At 45.1% G+C, this 19429-nt stretch overlaps 1 protein-coding gene across 4 annotated transcripts in view; it reads right to left on the reverse strand.

Annotated features, from left to right (window-relative positions):
* Nucleotides 1-978: 978 nt before the first annotated feature.
* Nucleotides 979-19429, reverse strand: part of LEKR1 (leucine, glutamate and lysine rich 1) — a 235398-nt gene continuing 216947 nt past the window's right edge. For 3 of the 4 annotated variants that reach the window (XM_077292942.1, XM_077292944.1, XM_077292943.1), the window contains 2 exons: nucleotides 5493-5792; nucleotides 980-2080 (listed from right to left, as the gene is read on the reverse strand). In XM_077292942.1, the coding sequence (XP_077149057.1) occupies nucleotides 1667-2080; nucleotides 5493-5792 (714 nt within the window). In that variant the 3' untranslated portion in view covers nucleotides 980-1666. Of the gene's footprint in view, nucleotides 2081-5492; nucleotides 5793-19429 lie in introns of all 4 variants that reach the window. The other variant, XM_077292945.1, reaches the window with a different exon arrangement.

The following is a 19429-nucleotide window of genomic DNA, read 5'->3' on the forward strand; positions in this document are numbered from 1 at the left end:
TGTTATAGGATACAAATTACATTACAAAGTAGCATTGTACAAATACAGTCTAAAGTGTAGTAGATGGTTAAACTGTGTCTCCTACAATAGTCTATGAGTATTTCATGTCTACATACTGGTACTTTGCGACTGGCGAAATATTGACTGCGATTACTAGTAGTCACCAGTAGATGGCGAGTAGAGTCCTTGGAATGGCTTCTGTCACAGGAGCAATCATTAGATTAGGATGTTACATTGTGAGCTGGTGGTAAATGGATATATATGTGTGATATATACATGTAACTATATATTGTACATAGATTGATACTGCAGATGTTCTTGTGATGCTTTAACCAGGCCAATCCTTAGAGCCGGACAGCGGAGTGTAAAGGTACCGTCACACTAAACGATATCGCTAGCGATCCGTGACGTTGCAGCGTCCTGGATAGCGATATCGTTGCGATCAGGATCCTGCTGTGATATCGCTGGTCGTTGATTAAAGTTCAGAACTTTATTTGGTCGTCAGATCGCCGTGTATCGTTGTGTTTGACAGCAAAAGCAACGATACCAGCGATGTTTTACAATGGTAACCAGGGTAAATATCGGGTTACTAAGCGCAGGGCCGCGCTTAGTAACCCGATGTTTACCCTGGTTACCAGTGTAAAATGTAAAAAAAACAAACTACATACTCACCTTCGCGTCCCCCGGCGTCCGCTTGATGCACTGACTGAGCGCTGGCCGTAAAGTGAAAGCACAGCACAGCGGTGACGTCACCGCTCTGCTGTTAGGGCCGGCACCTGCGCTTAGCAACCCGATGTTTACCCTGGTTACCCAGGGACCTCGGCATTGTTGGTCGCTGGAGAGCGGTCTGTGTGACAGCTCTCCAGCGACCAACAGCGACGCTGCAGCGATCGGCATCGTTGTCTGTATCGCTGCAGCGTCGCTTAGTGTGACGGTACCTTAAGTCCCGGTGGGTTCGTCCGTGTGCTTCCTCCAGCATGCTGTGCCGCCGTTGGAATCCTGCTGATGAGTTGCCCTCTCCTGGTTAAAAGATTTCCTCACGATCTCAGGTTGTGTTTGCTTTATACACAGCCACGAGGCCCAATGTTATAAATGAACATAGACACATCACTGATATGGACATAGCTGTGCCTGGAATTCCCTATAATTACAACTATTTAGGAAATATACAATGTAGCAGTCAATTATGTTTTTGTTGTTACAAACATATTTTTTATTTTAGGGAAGGGACTCAGCCTCCAAGTGTGAGGACATTTTGACAAAGTATTATACCGGTTGGAGATTAGTGAAAGATGCTTTTCACTTTGACAAACTGTGCCACTTTCGCTCTTAATCGTTCAGACCCAACCCGTTTCTCCTGCGTTCCTCTCATTTTGGCAATATTATATAGACCTGTCTCAGTCCAAAATCCAGCATGCTGAATGGCCTGTACACAGGGTGAGTGCAGTGATACCCGAGAGCATCTATCGCCTGACGCCTGCCCCGGCCTGCGCTCTTGTGATACTGCTCAGAGGGGCTTTTTCCAGAATAGAATAGTCTTGCATGGAGCAATAAATCCATTCTGCATTTCTGCACCCAAGTTGTTCTTCAGGTATTTAGCCACTGCTAATTCTAGAAAAAAAGCAATTATTTGAGCTAATTAGGAAAATCTTCATTCCTGTGTGTGCTATTGCTGAGTAGAATTTCTCCTGAGAATTGCAGTTATTTTGTGCCGAGTATCAGTTAGGGACGATGCTCTTTCTTTTGGAGGGTGAGGTGGCTGCAGCAGAGGTAGGCTACTACTACCACTACTCTGCCGCAGCTTGTTGTAGTTGGTGGCACTGACAGAGCCATACGTTCCGGATAAGCTCATTAGCTTGGTACCATTACTGGTTAGTAAGCCTAGAGGAGCTTTCTTCTGTGCACCAGGCAAGATGAGAGCTGAGGCTGGCTTGTCTGCAGTCAATGTCTTCTGTGATAGTGGGAAACTTCCCTTGACTCTTTTCATTTCCAGCAGTTGCTGCTTCGCTTGTGTCAAGGCCTCGGTGAGCTCATAGCGTTCTTCACACTCCATGCGCACAGTTTCCTTAAGGAACTCAATCTAAAAAGAGAAACCTATTTAGTTCAGGACCAGACTTGCAGTTCTTACAAAAAACACTTAAAGAGAACCTGACAACGGGGTTTAGCCCTATAAACTAAAGGCATGGCTATAATGGCGCTATGATGCTGATTAATATGATACCTGATGTGTAGAGATCTGCTCAGTGGTTGATAAATACTCACCTTGTGAAGTCTTCATAAATGATGTCTTGTGTGCTTTAGGGCAGGATGTGGAGGCAGGGTCTTTTTCTGGTTCTCTGCATCCCCACCAGCCTCCTCTGCTTTTTGTGCAGGCCTTCCTTCTTAAAATCCTGTGCCGCCTCCACCATCATTGTGTGGGTGATGTGTGCACAGTGTGAGTCGGCGTCTTGTGTGCAGGACTTCAATAAAATGCGCAAATCGAGGTTTCTGCTCAATTAAAAATTTCCTGAGAAATTTCGGAGTCCTGCACTTGCACTGCGCATGCGCCGCCCACACAATGATGGCGGTGGCGTGGAATTTAAAAAAAGTAGGAAGGTCTCTGAATAATCAGTGACCTTTACAAGAAGTGGAGGAGGCTATTGGGAAGGCGGAGAGCGAGAATAAGACCCTGCCCCCAGACCCCACTACGAAGCACACACAGAAGACGCCATTTTATCAAAACTTCATAAGGTGAGTATTCGTCAGCCAATAAGCGAATCCCTCTACATCACACCATCATTATGACCATGGCTTTACTTTATAGGGCTAAATCCTGCTGACAGATTCTCTTTAAAGCTAAGCATACAGGTTAGAATGAGGTAGGTAGCCTTCTCACTGTCACAATCTGCATTGCCATAATTTTTTATTTATGCTCCATTATAGGAACAGAAATGTGGATATAGCAGAAGTGTTGGGCCTATTTGCATGTCGGACATCAGTGGTGTCATTTGGACCCCACTGACTATCCTGGGCTCTGTATTGTTGCCAGCATCACAGTAGCTATCGTCCAGCATTTTTGGCCAAATCTGAGATGGAGACTCCAAATCGAGTCCCTAACGTCTGAGCCTTACAGCCATTTTGTATCAGGTGTCCAATATATTTGTCACACAATGAGAGTGGTTTCTGCTTTTTTTTGCAGATGGCCATATTGGATAATGGGAACCTGAATGATAACGTGATACTTTTAGAATTATTATTGTACATAACCTAGGCATACCTGGTGGTTTAAGTAAGTAAATAGTAATAGTGCATGTAAATAAATCGGGTACTTTTTGCTCTCTTATTTACTGCAGCGTATTTGCTCATTGTTTTTATCCTAGGTTTTGTCTGTTAATGGTCACAGTGTGAATGTGCACCTACATATTGCACTTATCCCAACAGGTCTGTGGGCCCATTTCTTCGGTTTTAATAATTAAGAAGCTTCTAGTTACATCTTACACATTTAAGCTTATTGCACACTGGGTTCCATGATGGTTTGATGGCTTCCATCTGAATCTGTGAAAAACGGGATTTGGACGTGTCCCTGAGGGAGCCTTTTCTGACAGAGAAACAAACTGGGTGCTCTGTGTGGCCAGTGTGAGTCTATTCAGAGGGGCAAAAGAATGTAGTCACCTATCTGATTATGTCTGGTTATATTGGGATCAAGGTAATCCTCTAATAGAGAGAACCTAAGACTTCCATGTTTCTCCTGGCTGCTTTCACACAAGCTCATTTATCATCAGGATCCTATGCTATATATTAGTCACTAATAGAGACTTATTGTTAATCTAGGAGTTCATTTGTATGGGTGTATAAAATAAATGTGTGTCTAAAAAGCTCAGCATGCCCTCAGAATCTATGGAGAGTGAATTAAATACTGATGCATCTGTATCCATATGGCATAAGCATGTGATCAGTACTGGTCCTGTATTACATCCTGTGCTGGTTTATGTAGCTCACCTACCTGCCAAGAAGACAGCCCCCCATTATACACACCTATAATCCATCTGCATTGTGAATCCATATTACAGATCATTACTAATACTCCTGGGTGAAACAGACCTAATTATTTTCTCCATAGACTATTAGGGTACCGTCTCACAAAACGATTTACCAACGATCACGACCAGCGATACGACCTGGCCGTGATCGTTAGTAAGTCGTTGTGTGATCGCTGGGGAGGTGTCACACAGACAGCTCTCCAGCGACCAACGATGCCGAGGTCCCCGGGTAACCAGGGTAAACATCGGGTTACTAAGCGCAGGGCCGCGCTTAGTAACCCGATGTTTACTCTGGTTACCGTCGTAAATGTAAAAAAAAACCAAACACTACATACTTACATTCCGGTGTCCGTCAGGTCCCTTGCTGTCTGCTTCCCGCACTGACTGACTCCCGGCCGCAAAGTGAAAGCAGATCACAGCGGTGACGTCACCGCTGTGCTCTGCTTTCACTTTACGGCCGGGAGTCAGTCAGTGCGGGAAGCAGACGGCTAGGGACCTGACGGACACCGGAATGTGAGTATGTACTGTTTGTTTTTTTTTACATTTACGACGGTAACCAGGGTAAACATCGGGTTACTAAGCGCGGCCCTGCGCTTAGTAACTCGATGTTTACCCTGGTTACAAGCGAACGCATCGTTGGATCGGTGTCACACACACCGATCCAACGATGACAGCGGGAGATCCAGCGACGAAAGAAAGTTCCAAACGATCTGCTACGACGTACGATTCTCAGCAGGGTCCCTGATCGCTGCTGCGTGTCAGACACAGCGATATCGTATGGATATCGCTGGAACGTCACGGATCGTACCGTCGTAGCGACAAAAGTACCCTTATTCCCAATGTCTTCATCATTTCGATTAACTCATTGATTGATGTTAAAATTGACTGCAGTTATTGTTGGAAGAGATGGTGCCACCATTTATCATGATTAAGTTGTGTGATAACAATGTTCCATAAATAAGGTAACTATTTCCCAAACTGTTGTGCGCTTAGTCAGGTTCTCGTGTGATTAATATTTAATTTTGTTTAGAGATCAGAAACTGTTCAGTCTGATAAAAATGCAGTGATAAGGAACATTTGGTGGCGGCCCTCAGGGATCATGCATATGGTAAAGCCTGTACAGGGGCACATGGAGTCCTTACAGATCTGTATTACAGACCCTTAGGCAATCTGAGCGCTGCCATTTGGTGCTTCTGTGCAGAACTATATTATCCCCTAGAAACATTGCTTCTAGGGAAGAGTACTTCTGCATAAAATCAAAAGCATATGGAGGTGCAGAATGTGTCTTTAGCAAGCCGTACAGAACACAGATCAGTGAGCATGAGGCCTTACATCTTGCACTGTAATGGGCCAAGTGCATAATTCACATTTAATGGTTGCGTTCATAATTATCATCTCATCTGTTGAATAAATGGATGTCAAATAGATCAAATGTTTATTATATTCCAGATAGATGAACCATGAACACTCTACCTCTTGCGTGGCCTGGTCCAGGTGGAGTCTCAGCTCTGCACAGTTTAAGTTCATCTCTTTCAGTTTGTCAGCTTTTGTGTGGATGTCTTTTCTCATTTCTTCCAAAATGGAGATGTTGTGGTCTTGCTCTCGTGACAATCGAAGTTCCAGCTCAGAAACTATTTTTTTCAGGTTTGTAACCTCACGTTCTTTACCCAGATCTTTCTCAGTAAGTCTTGCCTGAGCTTCGCGTAACTTCTTTTCCAGCATGGTCACCTCTGTGTGGAGTTCATCACACGCCTGGGAGATAAGAGAAGGTATCTGTAAGACATTAGAATAAAATTCATTAATGACTTGTAAATTGGATATGAAGACATACAATGCCCAAGTGACCAAAGTGAAAAGATGTGAGTGAAATAATTCAGCATCGGTTCCCAGTGCTTCGCTTTGAGGACAGGTCAGGAGGCTGACCTTGTGTGTCCACAGACACAAGAGACTTGGAGGTTAATGCAGTGTCCATTTCTCATGGTTACATTCTTTCCACATATATCTCACTGCTGTCCATGCGGAGGTGCCGACCACATAGCACAGACAGTGTAGGAATCTGTAGGCCACACTCTTCTATTATGGTAGCAATCGATATCTCTTTGGGTATGTGAACACCACCAGTGATGCGTGTCTATTTATCTTTGTGCCCACTGACGGCTAGAGATAAATGGAAAAAGTGATTTATAATGTGTACATGTGCAGAATTGACAACCTGATTTTATATTTTTTCTAGACAACTTATCAACAAAAAAAAATCAAGGACAGACAACATTTTTTAAGGACAGATTGGAAAGTCATCATGAATTTAAGTGATTACGGTGTAGAACTCAATATTCAGATGGGCAACCATTACCAGCAATTACTTCAAGCTAAAGAACCTCCAGCTTCACCCGAACCACAGATGCATTCATATTTTTTCATGGATAGTGGAACAAAGAGCCAAGGCTTTACTGATTTTATTATGTAATTACATTTATAGTTTTACTATAACGCAGAGAAGTTCTACCGTGTGATGAAGCCACCAAACAGCTCCACGTATCTCAGCATCTGGGCCCTTATTAATCACAACATGGAAAGGTAACTATTCACAACTGGATCCTCAGTTTAGACTTGAATGTAAATAACATTTAGGCCACATTCACACATTCAGTATATGGTCAGTATTTTACCTCAGTATAAGCCAAAACCAGGAGTGGGTGATAAATTCAGAAGTGGTGCGTATTTCTATTATACTTTTCCTCTGACTGTTTCACTCCTCGTTTTGACATACAGATATTGAGGTAAAATACTGATCAAATACTGAATGTGTGCATGTGGCATTAGGCCGGTTTCACACGTCAGTGGCTCCGGTACGTGAGGTGACAGTTTCCTCACGTACCGGAGACACTGACTCACATAGACACACATTAAAATCAATGCATCTGTGCAGATGTCATTGATTTTTTGCGGACCGTGTCTCCGTGTGCCAAACACGGAGACATGTCAGTGTTCGTGGGAGCGCACGTATTACACGGACCCATTAAAGTCAATGGGTCCGTGTAAAACACGGACCACACACGGACGTTCTCCGTGTGCAGTCCCTGTGGCGTGCAGGAGACAGCGCTACAGTAAGCGCTGTCCCCCCCACAAGGTGCTGAAGCCGCGATTCATATCTTCTGTGCAGCAGCGTTTGCTGCATAGAAGATATGAATAATAGTGTTTAAAAGAAAGATCTATCTGTCCGCCGCCCTCCCACCCCCTGTGCGCCCCCCCGCTGTTCTGAAAATACTCACCCGCCTCCCTCGTTGGCTGTCGCTGCTTCCTGGTCTGGCCGCCCCTTCTACTGTATGCGGTCACGTGGGGCCGCCGATTAGAGTCATGAATATGTGGCTCCACCTCCCATAGGGGTGGAGCTGCCTATTCATGACTGTAAATGAGCGGCCCCACGTGACCGCATACAGTAGAAGGCGCGGCCAGACCAGGAAGCATTGACAGCCAACGAGGGACGCGGGTGAGTATTTTCAGAACAGCGGGGGGGGGGGGGGGGGGGCGCACAGGGGGTGGGAGGGCGGCGGACAGATAGATCTTTCTTTTAAACACTATTATTCCTATCTTCTATGCAGCAAACGCTGCTGCACAGAAGATATGAATCGCGGCTTCAGCACGATGCAGGGGACAGCGCTAAACTTTGTGCCGCACGTATGGCCTACTTGAGCTCACGGGCACACGGACAACTCCGGTACCGATTTTTTCCGGTACCGGAATTATCTGGACGTGTGGGACAGCCCTTAGAAAGGGTGCCGCAGGGGTCCGAGAAGTGCGCCTGGGCACTGCAGTACTTTACTCTGCCTTCAGCAAGGCAGATAAAGTACGCCTGCGCAGGAGTCTCGACAGGAAGCAAGGAAGAGGACGTCATCGCATGAAAATGGGAGGCGCTAGAACCGGACCACAACGCTCATCGGACTGGACTACACTGGACCACCCCCCCAGGTGAGTATAATCTAACTTGTTTTTCTTACCTTTCAGGATACATCTGGGGCTTATCTACAGCATTACAGAATGCTGTAGATAAGTCCCTAATGGTGGTGGCCGAAGCTTATATACGAAAAAGTAGGTGAAAGATTCCCTTTAATATGTTTTTTCCCATTCATTTGAATGGGTGAAAAGTGCTGCAAACACACTGAAAGAACTGACAGTCTGCAAATGTGAAAAAACAACTTGAAGGTTCAAATCTGCAAAGAAAAAATAAGCACATATGCATGAGATTTCAGAAATCTCATTCAATTTGCTGTTACTTAAAATGCTCTGTCGCAAAAAACAAAACATGCCCAGAAAGACACTGCAAAAATGCAGCATGTGAACAAGCATGTACCCCCATCAGTCACAAAGTGGTAATGCTATCACACCTTGTCATGAGTAAAACCCTTCCTTTAAAACGCATGTTAAACACAGCAAAAATGCATGAACAGTAGGCAGCGTTTTTTCTGCAAACACTCTGCTGCAATTACTGAATGTTTGCAAGTATCATACAACAGCAAGAACTACCACCAAAGTTGAGAACACAGGGGCCGCAGTGCTGGTTTAGTGCTGCTGACTAGTGATGAGCGAGTATACTCGTTGCTCGGGTCTCTCCAAGAATGCTCGGGTGATCTTTGAGTATTTTGGCGTGCTCGGAGAATTAAGTTTTCGTCGCCTCAGCTGCATGATTTACAGCTGCTAGACAGGCTGAATACATGTGAGGAATGCCTGTTTGTTAGGGAATTCCCACATGTATTCAGGCTGTCCAGCAGCTGTAAATCATGCAACTGATGCAACAAAAAGTAAATCTCAGAGTATGCCAAAATACTTGGAGACCACCCGAGCGTGCAACAATGCTATTTGCTCATCACTACTGCTGACCCTTCACAGCAGCGCTCCAGGATGGGCTGCAGTCCCTTATTTCTCAGTCAGTGGGGGGATCCTGGCAGTTGGACACCCACCAGAAAATGGTGGAATATCCATTGCTTTATTACTACTCTTATATACAACGATACCATGCTGAAATAAACATAAAATATATTTAATAAATTCTGAATGATCAGAATTGAACTAACACAACGTGACTAATGCGAGGCAGCATAAAGATGACATTTAGAGAAGAACTGTACTGAGTATTGAATGTGGGAAAACGAGTAGAGGAAAAAGAAAGGCTACAATAGCAATTATAATAACAAGACAGATGATTGGATTCTCCTGAGAATGAGATGAATGAAAAGTTGGAACACGCAAATAGAGAATTGCAGAGCAGCAGGTCATTGGAGGAGCACTGAGGCTGATTACAAGAGTGTCCAAAAATGGGGTTAGATATGGGGAAGAGATGGTGGAGCAATCACATAAACTGCACTGCAAACATCAATCACATATGTGCAACAATCCCACAACTCAAAAACAAATGTATTTCTCAAAGCGACAAGTATCAGGCTAATTCATATTTATAGGCAAACAAGCCGACATTTCCTTCACTTCTTACCCCACTGACTCGCATTCATCTTATATTGTATAAAACCACTTCTAAAAACAATGACCAGCAATATGGTTCTTTGCATTGTAAATGTTTTCCACCCATTTTTCTTAGAACCCAGAATTACAGAACATCCCAGATACTGTATGCCGCTGTGTGAGAGCTCAGTATGGGACACTGGACAGTGACCTCGGAAAGGGTGAACTTGATGGACCTGTCTTTTATCAACCTATATCATCTGTAAACTACGTATTTCAGACATTATTTCCACATAGCGTATATACTGTGTTTATTTCTGCTGTGTTTTATTGTGGGAAGAAAATCTATTGCGTTTCACTATCAAAGCAGAGTGGATGTGATTTCACGAAAACCCAGGTCAACTTGGCGTTTGAAGACGCTGCTGAACTGTGCGTTTTTTGTGAGTTTTTTCCTATAAAGGCTTCTATAGGGACACTGCAGGTCTCAATAGCAAGATATAATTTTTTGCCTTTTAAAAAATGAAGAACTCCTAAAAAACAATTGGATCCTGAAATAAGGTACTTGCCTAAATAAAGACTGCTAGATATGGCAGGTGTAATCCCTGATGAAGGCGGTCGCAAGCGCAAAAACATGTACAGCAGTAACTGTCCCGTACCATACTGACACCATTCATCAAACGTGGATCCAGTTATTCGTCTCTAGAGTTATTGTGTGTATGCATAAATGCTTTGGAAAATCTCAGTTTGAACACTGTAGACTAATATTACTAAGATTCTGAATATAAACTAGACATAGCAGTGAGTCACAATGACTCGCCAGCGTTTCCTCATTTGATGAGTTCTTTGAGAAAACTAAAAGATAATGGTGGCCGTCAAGAAGGAAAATCCTGGCGCAGGTTAACTGTAGAAAATGACCTATTGTGTCTTATTACAAAAAGTGTATAGGGTTACATAAGAGTAATTACTTAAGGAAATCCATTAATCACATGGCTGCAGCGTTCAATTACTGACTATATATTTTTGAATATTAATCATAATGTTTCAGGGGTGCTTTCATCCACTTCTCACCCAGCCAACCCATCTACTGCTGTGCACTGATGAGGGGCAGTTACCCCCAAACAGTTGTATGCAAATAGTGATTCTAGTTTCTCTATATATTCCAAGTCATATGGTAATGCTCTGTAAAGGGTAAATTGGCTTCTAGGATTACTACTAGGTGGCACTAGAGTCCCTGAACTCTTCTTGTATGAAGAGGCTATCTGCAAATTACATTGGAGAATGAGACTAATGTAACCCATAAACATTAGATAAAAGTTGACCAAACCTTCCAATTTAGGGAGGATTGCCTGTCCATCTATTGTGTAAGGTAGGGGTTGGGAACCTCAGGCCCCAGGGCCATTTACGGCCCTCAATGACCTTTTATCAGGCCCCCGAGCAGATTCTCAGGGACCGCATTCTTGGGCAAGGAGCTGTATTTTGATTACCACAAGCTCATTAATTTCTTCTTGCTCTGTTAGCACACACACGCAGTGTTCATTACTGAACATGAAGGGCATGCAATGAAAGATTACGTCCTGAAACCAGTGCCAGAGTCAGGATGTACTCTGTGTGTGGAGCTTGTACGGCCCCCGAAGGAAGGTAGAAATATCCAAATAGCCCTTCGCAGAAAAACGATTCCCAACCCCTGGTGTAAGGGGTTGAGTTGACTCTCTCCCAATGATGTCGGGAGCTAGAAGGATTGGGCAAGTTGACTGTTAACAGCTGATCCTTTTGATCACCCATGAGATGAGCCATCACTTTACCAGTCGGACTGTGGCTTACTTCGTTCTCCCCATTCAAACCACAGGCATGCTCAGCCAATCCAAGAATGAACGGATATGGTGAAAGATGTCTGTCGGATGAACCAAGGCTTAGCTGTCTAATGTTTGAGTACCTTTACATAAACAGATCTGTAGACTAAAGATAGGAAATACAGAGAGCACCCTCTACATTTGTATAACAGTTGACACATAGTATCGATTATATATAGCTTATGACACAAGTGTGCAGACTCAACGGATACAATTTTGAAAAAAAAAAAGAAAACACAAGGCGGTATTCTTCAATTTTTGGGCAAATGCATGCTATTAATATTAAAATGGGATGATGCATTTATTTCAACATATACATTTATTATCTAAATAAAGAAGGATAAATGCCAAGAACAAAGCCACAAGCCAAAGGAATGGACTGTGATAGTGACATTAACAGATGTATGAAAATGAGCATGAAGAAAGCACCGATGTATTCCATTTGGATACATGAAGGTTCTGAAATATTATTTAACATTATCTTTCATTTCTCTTTTTTGACACTGACAAAGTTCTATAAGAAAAGTGGTGAGAACACAAATTGGTTTCACAAGCCATAAAGTACAAAAGGATCAATAAATTATGTGTAAGCTAGGTGGTGGGTTGTCAATTGACAGCAAAAAGGTCAAGACACGACTTAAGGTCAATCCAAGCACCGGCTATAATTCCCATGATGTGGGAGACAATACTTGCAAGTAAAATGACAGAACTTGTTGAAAAAAAGGATATTGCAGATTGTTTGACCACAACATGCAGTTAATAAGATATAGAACCAGTGATGCATTAAGAGAAATATGCAAAATCCTGAGTAAGCTATTAAAAATCTTGTTTATTAATTAACAGAGAAAGTCAACTAGCCCTGATAGACCCTACACCATTATATGTCATTGCTCATTCACAGTGATATCATTCAGATCAGAGTCACCATGTTTCCACTGGCAGAAATACATCTTTTTTTGTGTCTTTTTATTTTATGTGTCAGATTTGGCTGACATTTATTATGCTTATTATATGTGATATATGCAAACAAACCCAGAAGCAAAATGTTATGCTTGAATCATACATACACTGTATCTCCTTCTGTGAAATGTATACATATTGACATTATACTTGCCCAGCGGCGGACACATACAGACGAGGGCCCCTGTGTGAAAACAATATATGGGCCCTTATCAATCAAATAGCTTATCACAATGTACAATTCCACCTGCATTACAGGTAAAAGTGGGCCTCCTTGCCTGTTGGGCCCCTGTGCGCTGCACCAATGGTAAGTCTACCTCCGTACTTGCCGACTCTTGTAGATTGTATGGTACAGAAGAAAGCAGAGACCTTGGTACTGAAAGAACTGCAGGCAGAACCCCTGCAAAGCCAGGAGTCTGCACTGCGGCAGCACTCGTACTAGTATCTTTGCAACATTTATTTTTTAAAAAGCAGCTTAAATGAAGAATAAAGTCACTATTCAAAGAGGTTTTTTTTATTAAACATATCTAACTGTTTTGTGTATACAGTTAATATAAAGACCAGATTGATGCACCACCATGGTTACAGACTACTAACAAACCTATGTGTAGTCTGATACATACTCCACTTCTACCTTTATCAATTGCAAACTTTCACTGAACATTTGCAAAATCTGAATCATACATAGATAGGTACCGGTATATGTTTATATAAATGAGGCTTCAAATATGTGGGGTTTATAAGGTTGCAATCTAAAAAAGAGAAAAAAATATCTCTTTTGAACATTCAAAATGTTTTTTTAGTAAATAAAACAACTAAAATGCAAATCTCATACGTGAGTGTGGCTACCTGCTGTCCAAGTCCTGGCTGAATGTAATATGTGGCCCCTTAATGCAGTCAAGGATCACACTTGAGGCTCCCACAATGTGCCACATTGACTACTTCTGGTTTACATTATACTTTTAAAAGCTAATACATTACAAAGGAATCTGGTACTCTGATTACCTCCCACACTCCATAGACATCCTGATAGGGAATTTAGACTGTGAGCCCCAATGGGGACAGTGATGATCATGTATGTAGAGCGTCTTGGAATAGGATGCAGCTATATACGGAAGTAAAATAAATAAACAAATGAGTCCAAAGCATCACTTTCTGGTTTTACATAGAACACATAGGCAAAAACATTGAAATTTCAGCACACAGGTCGTCTTCAAGCTTGCATTAATTGATCATTCTGATGATGTCTCGGACTCCTGTGCATTTTTGATTCTTTGGTTGGACTAAGGTGGATTTTACCCCTAAGGCAAAGCGTAATACTTGGAAAAGGGGGACACAACACTCACTGGGTTTTAAAAGCTAGAGGTCACACTGCATTATAACAAACAACCTGGGATGTCAGGGATGGATTTGACAAGAAGTTTGTCAACTACTTGCAATGACAACCAGCAGAACTATAAATGCAGCTCTGGGTTATACAGGTCACAACTCAATTATTAAAATGGGTATCATGTAATTCTGTGCTACAGGAGAAAAAAGCCAGTCTGGTGAGCTGCTTTAGCGAACAGGTTTGTCTTATGGGACGTGCCCTTTAGATAAACTTACAGTGGGGAAAAAAGTATTTAGTCAGCCACCAATTGTGCAAGTTCCCTCACTTAAAAAGATGAGAGAGGTCTGTAATTGACATCATGGGTAGACCACAACTATAAGAGTCAAAATGAGAAAATAAATCCAGAAAAATCACCTTGTCTGATTTGGCAAGATTTATTTTGCAAATTATGGTGGAAAATAAGTATTTGGTCACCTAAAAACATGCCAGATTTCTGGCTCTCACAGACCTGTAACTTCTTCTTTAAGATGCTCCTCTGTCATCCACTAATTACCTGTAGTATTGGCACCTGTTTGAACATGTTATCAGTATAAAAGACACCTGTCCACAACCTCAAACAGTCACACTCCAAACTCCACTATGGTGAAGACCAAAGAGCTGTCAAAAGACACCAGAAACAAAATTGTAGCCCTGCACCAGGATGGGAAGACTGAATCTGCTATAGCCAAGCAGCTTGGTGTGATCAACTGTGGGAGCAATAATATGAAAATGGAAGACATACAAGACCACTGATAATCTGCCTTGATCTGGGGAACCACGCAAGATCTCACCCGATGGGGTCAAAATGATCACAAGAATGCGGAGCAAAAATCCCAGAACCACATGTGGGCACCTAGTGAATGACCTGCATAGAGCTGGGACCACCATAACAAAGGATACCATCAGTAACACACTAAGCCACCAGGGACTACTCAGATCCTACAGTGCCAGATGGGTCCCCCTGCTTAAGCCAGTATATGTCCAGGCCCATCTGAAGTTTGTTAGAGAGCAATTGGATTATTCATTAGAGTATTGGGAGAATGTCATATAGTCTGATGAAACCAAACTAGAACTGTTTGGTAGAAACAAAACTCGTCGTGTTTGGAGGAGACAGAATGCTGAGTTGCATCCAAAGAACACCATACCTACTGTGAAGCATGGGGGTGGCAACATCATGCTTTGGGGCTATTTCTCTGGTAAGGCACCAGGACGACTGATCCGTGTACATGAAAGAATGAATGTGGCCATGTATTGTGAGATTTTGAGTGCAAATCTCCTTCCATCAGCAAGGCCATTGAAGATGAAACATGGATGTGCAGCGCCCCAGAGTCCTGGTCGTTGCAGTACTGTGGCTCCGCCGCTAAGGGGGGCTATGGTACATCTGATGGCACTGAAGGAGTTCATCTGACCAGGTATCACATACACCAATACATTTCACAGTCGGGCCTCCAGGGGGAGCTAAGGGTGCTATTTATTAGGCCACTCCTCACCACTGTGGGTAAACTGGGGGTCAGGCAGGAAGTTAGGAGAGAAAGCTGACTGGGTTGGACCAGACAACACCTGGTGGCAGAGGGTCTTGTAGGGAAAGATTCGGTAGGGTCCCTGTCAGGTTTGGGACCCTGACAGAGGCCTGGCTACAAGAAGGAACGTCACGGGACCGTGCCTGCTCAGCATAGCGGCGGTGCCCTAAGAAAGGAACAGAAGCGAGATATATTGTGCTGAATGAGAAACGAGATCAAAGCAAGAAGGAGAAATACCAGTAGGAGTCGTGCTGTAAGACCGAGGCAACATCCTACTGAGGCGCACCACCGGCGGCCGGAACGCCGAGGAAGTATTACTATATTCAGCTTCAGGCAATACTTCAAACCAACGGCAGGACAGTCAGTCATAGGCGGGCTGTCTCACCTAAATCACCTATGCAGTCTTGGGGGGCAACTTGTGGAGAGGGGCGACTCTAGGGTCCCGGAAGAGCTCCGAGCCTACCCGTCATACGGGTGCCGTCCTAACCGTAACATCAGGGAGGGACGGAGGATTAGCAGAACATCATCTAATCGAGTTGTGAGGGAACTTAAGAAACAGACACAACAGTTGTGGGGACTTTCCGTAAGCACAGCAGGGAAGGACCACAACACATAGCGCTAGCAGGTAGGCACAGATTTCCACCTGCAAAGAGACCTCTGGAGGTGCCATTGGACCGGCCGGACTTGCGCAGCCTGGTGAACCGTATTCCGGACTGAGGACCCAGAGATCTTCAGTAAAGAGGTAAAGAGACTGCAACTTGGTGTCCTCGTTATTTACTGCACCGCACCCCCACCACCATCCACAACCATCATTTACTGTACGCCCCTCAGCAGGGTCACGGACCGGGCCTAGCCACCGTGACAACCCCGGAGCAGAGACTCAGAGGCCCGGTACCGGGTACCCCTCGGCCCTGCGGCAGTGGGGGCGCTGCAAACTTGGCGTCACAAACAGGATCTACTTAAGCCTGAAGAATCAGGTCATGTGTGCCTTGGAACTGTGATTTACTGTGTTTGGACTGTACTTTATTGCAAAGACTGTGTGTTGCCATTTACCGCCAAGAGTTCCCGCCAAAAGTCGCCGCCATTGCAGCGTCACAAGGAGCGCAGAGGAAGAAGAAGGGCGTGCCATGGGAGGAGACTACCAAAGCGGTGCCAGAAGTAGCAACCGCCCCCTCCGACTCCTGCTGCGAGAGGATGACCTACCCAGCAGCCGAGGAGAACCGCCCCCTGACTTGCAACGGCGGGAACGAGGTGAAGAAGGAGCCCGACCTCGGAGAAATGGCGGAGCCAGGTGCATGCGTTGCCGCCGAATGCCCGACAGCGACGATGAGCAGCAAGTGCCCGAGCAACAGCGAGGTGATCCCGGCCTGCCCCTACCCATCAGAGACGGACTCGCGTCCACCGCCGGTGAAGGACCTGAACTCCTTGGAGCCGCCAGTGGAGGAGCCGAGCCTACCTATCCCAGCCACGGAACCATGGAGGGCGGAGCCGCATCAAGAGGTGACTCCGGAAGAGCCGCGGTCCGGGTTGCAGCCGATTCCAGCGTCCTCGTCAACGGACCGGAGCGACATCGGTGGAATCACATCAGGCGCAGGTATGGACGGCACCCCTACTCCCCCGGCCGATTCTGCTCTCCCGACCGATCCGGCTCCCCTGACCGATCCCGCTCCTGTGACCGCTCCTCACCCCAGCAACCATAACCGTTTCTTCTCAGTGGAGCGGGTAGTCCTCACCCCCGACGCGATGGGGAAGCTGTTACCTCCACTACCGACCAAGATGGGGGAACCAATAGATGTAGGCCCGGACGGGGTGATCCTCCGGTGGGACACCCCCTGGAACGAGCCGTATGGAGCTCCGGGGGAGAGCCTCACCCTTGCGGTACTTACCTGGGAACAGTATAAGCAATGTCTAATACAACACTGGAAAGATCGAGACGAGACCGAACAACATGATACACAACGTAGGAAGTCTGCGCACGGCAGGAAAGACGTGGTAAAGCGGGGAACTGTGCTGGCCTACCACCCGAAGAGGGGATGGGGCTCCATACAGGAACCGGGGCTACCAACTGATGTCTTTGTTACTAGTTACAATGTAAAGACTCCCTGCTGCAGTCGAGATGGTGACCCATTGCAAAGGGGGGATCAGGTGACCTACACTCGCCACCGGAACGCACAAGGATGGTGCGCTCGGAACGTCCACCGGTGTGAGCCTGAGGGAGCGTCACCTGTTGCCCCGATCATGACTGATCCAGATTTGCCAGATCTTGTTACTGTCACCACCGTACGCCTTGTAGCGGCTCCTGAACTTGCAAGCAGGATTTGCCTTCAAATCCAGACACCGGCTGATCTGATGGCATCTGAGAGACCAACTACCAGCACAGGTGCTGCATCGGCCGGGAACCAAAAAACCACCTTCTGCACCACAAGAGTAAGATCTTAAAACTCTGAATATGTACATAGTTCTTCTAACTGTTTGTTTCCCGTTATGTTGCTGCTAAACCCGTCCAGGGTTAACTCTTAAAGGGATCCCTTTGTTCACCCGGGATCCCTATTGTTTCTGCTGTTTGGTTTGTTTTTCTACCTTTTTGTTCCGTTACCAAGAACTGCCGCAATCATGAACAGTGCATGATACAAACTGCTTGTAAATAGTTTGCACCTTCTTAAAGGTGCTCCCTACTGGTTTTACTTAAAGAAGGACTCTTTGCGAAGATACCGCACCGGAGCCCTTGCTGAGTACGGACTGGTAGCTTGAGAAGATGTGCTACCTCATACAGACTGGATCCCCTCTTAAAGGGGATGTTCACTTGTTGCACTTAAAGAATGGTATTGCTTTAAGACAGATAGATGGCAATAATGTCTTGACAAAAAGAAAATGATGATGATGCTCACGTGTAAAAGGTATATGTATCCAACTAGTTGATTGTAAGAAATGTTCAATAATGTTAATGGAAGGATGAGGACAGGAAGTGAACCCGTAGGGGTTAGTGGTGAGTCCTCTTAGGAGCCATATAGAGATGGCTCAGTGATCTCAAACCGAGAGAAAAACATGTTCTATACTGTGTATAGTAGTGGAAGGACAGAAGGCTCGGGCTGAAAGGAGCGGTCCTGTGATAGAAAGGTGTTATGACCCCAATGGCGAGGGTCTCAGAGAAACAAGTAAGTCTGCGACGTACAAAAATCCAGCTCATAGGGCAGTGGTAACTGGGTTGACCATATATCTACTCCTAACGCCAACACTAGCAGTAGCCGGGGAACATGCCTACGTTGGTCGCTAGATGTCTCGCGCCAGCCGGAGGACTAACTACCCCTAGAAGAGGAAAACAAAGACCTCTCTTGCCTCCAGAGAATAGACCCCAAAAGTAGGATAGTAGCCCCCCACAAATAATAACGGTGAGGTAAGAGGAAATGACAAACACAGAGATGAACTAGATTTTAGCAAAGAGAGGCCCACTTTACTAATAGCAGAATGTAGTAAGATAACTTATATGGTCAACAAAAACCCTATCAAAATCCACGCTGGAGATTCAGGAACCCCCGAACCGTCTAACGGCCCGGGGGGAGAACACCAGCCACCCTAGAGCTTCCAGCAAGGTCAGGAAACAGATTATATACAAGCTGGACAAAAATGCAAACAAAAACAAATAGCAAAAAGCAAGAAAGTAGACTTAGCTTAATCAAGCAGGAACCAGGATCAGAAGACCAGAGCACTACAGATTAGCTCTGATATCAACGTTGCCAGGCATTGAACTGAAGGTCCAGGGAGCTTATATAGCAACACCCCTGACCTAACGACCCAGGTGAGCATACAAGGGATGAATGACATACCCAGAGTAAAATCACTAGTAGCCACTAGAGGGAGCCAAAAGGTAAATTCACAACAGTACCCCCCCCCTTAGTGAGGGGTCACCGAACCCTCACCAAGACCACCAGGGCGATCAGGATGAGCGGCGTGAAAGGCATGAACTAAATCGGCCGCATGCACATCAGAGGCGACCACCCAGGAATTATCCTCCTGACCATAGCCCTTCCACTTGACCAGGTACTGAAGCCTCCGCCTGGAGAGACGAGAATCTAAGATCTTCTCCACCACGTACTCCAACTCGCCCTCAACCAACACCGGAGCAGGAGGCTCAGCAGAAGGAATCACAGGCACAACGTACCGCCGCAACAAGGACCTATGAAATACGTTGTGGATGGCAAACGACACCGGAAGATCCAGGCGAAAGGATACAGGATTAATGATTTCCAATATCTT

Source organism: Ranitomeya variabilis, chromosome 2 (assembly GCF_051348905.1).
Source record: "Ranitomeya variabilis isolate aRanVar5 chromosome 2, aRanVar5.hap1, whole genome shotgun sequence".
Classification (NCBI taxonomy): Eukaryota; Metazoa; Chordata; class Amphibia; order Anura; family Dendrobatidae; genus Ranitomeya; species Ranitomeya variabilis.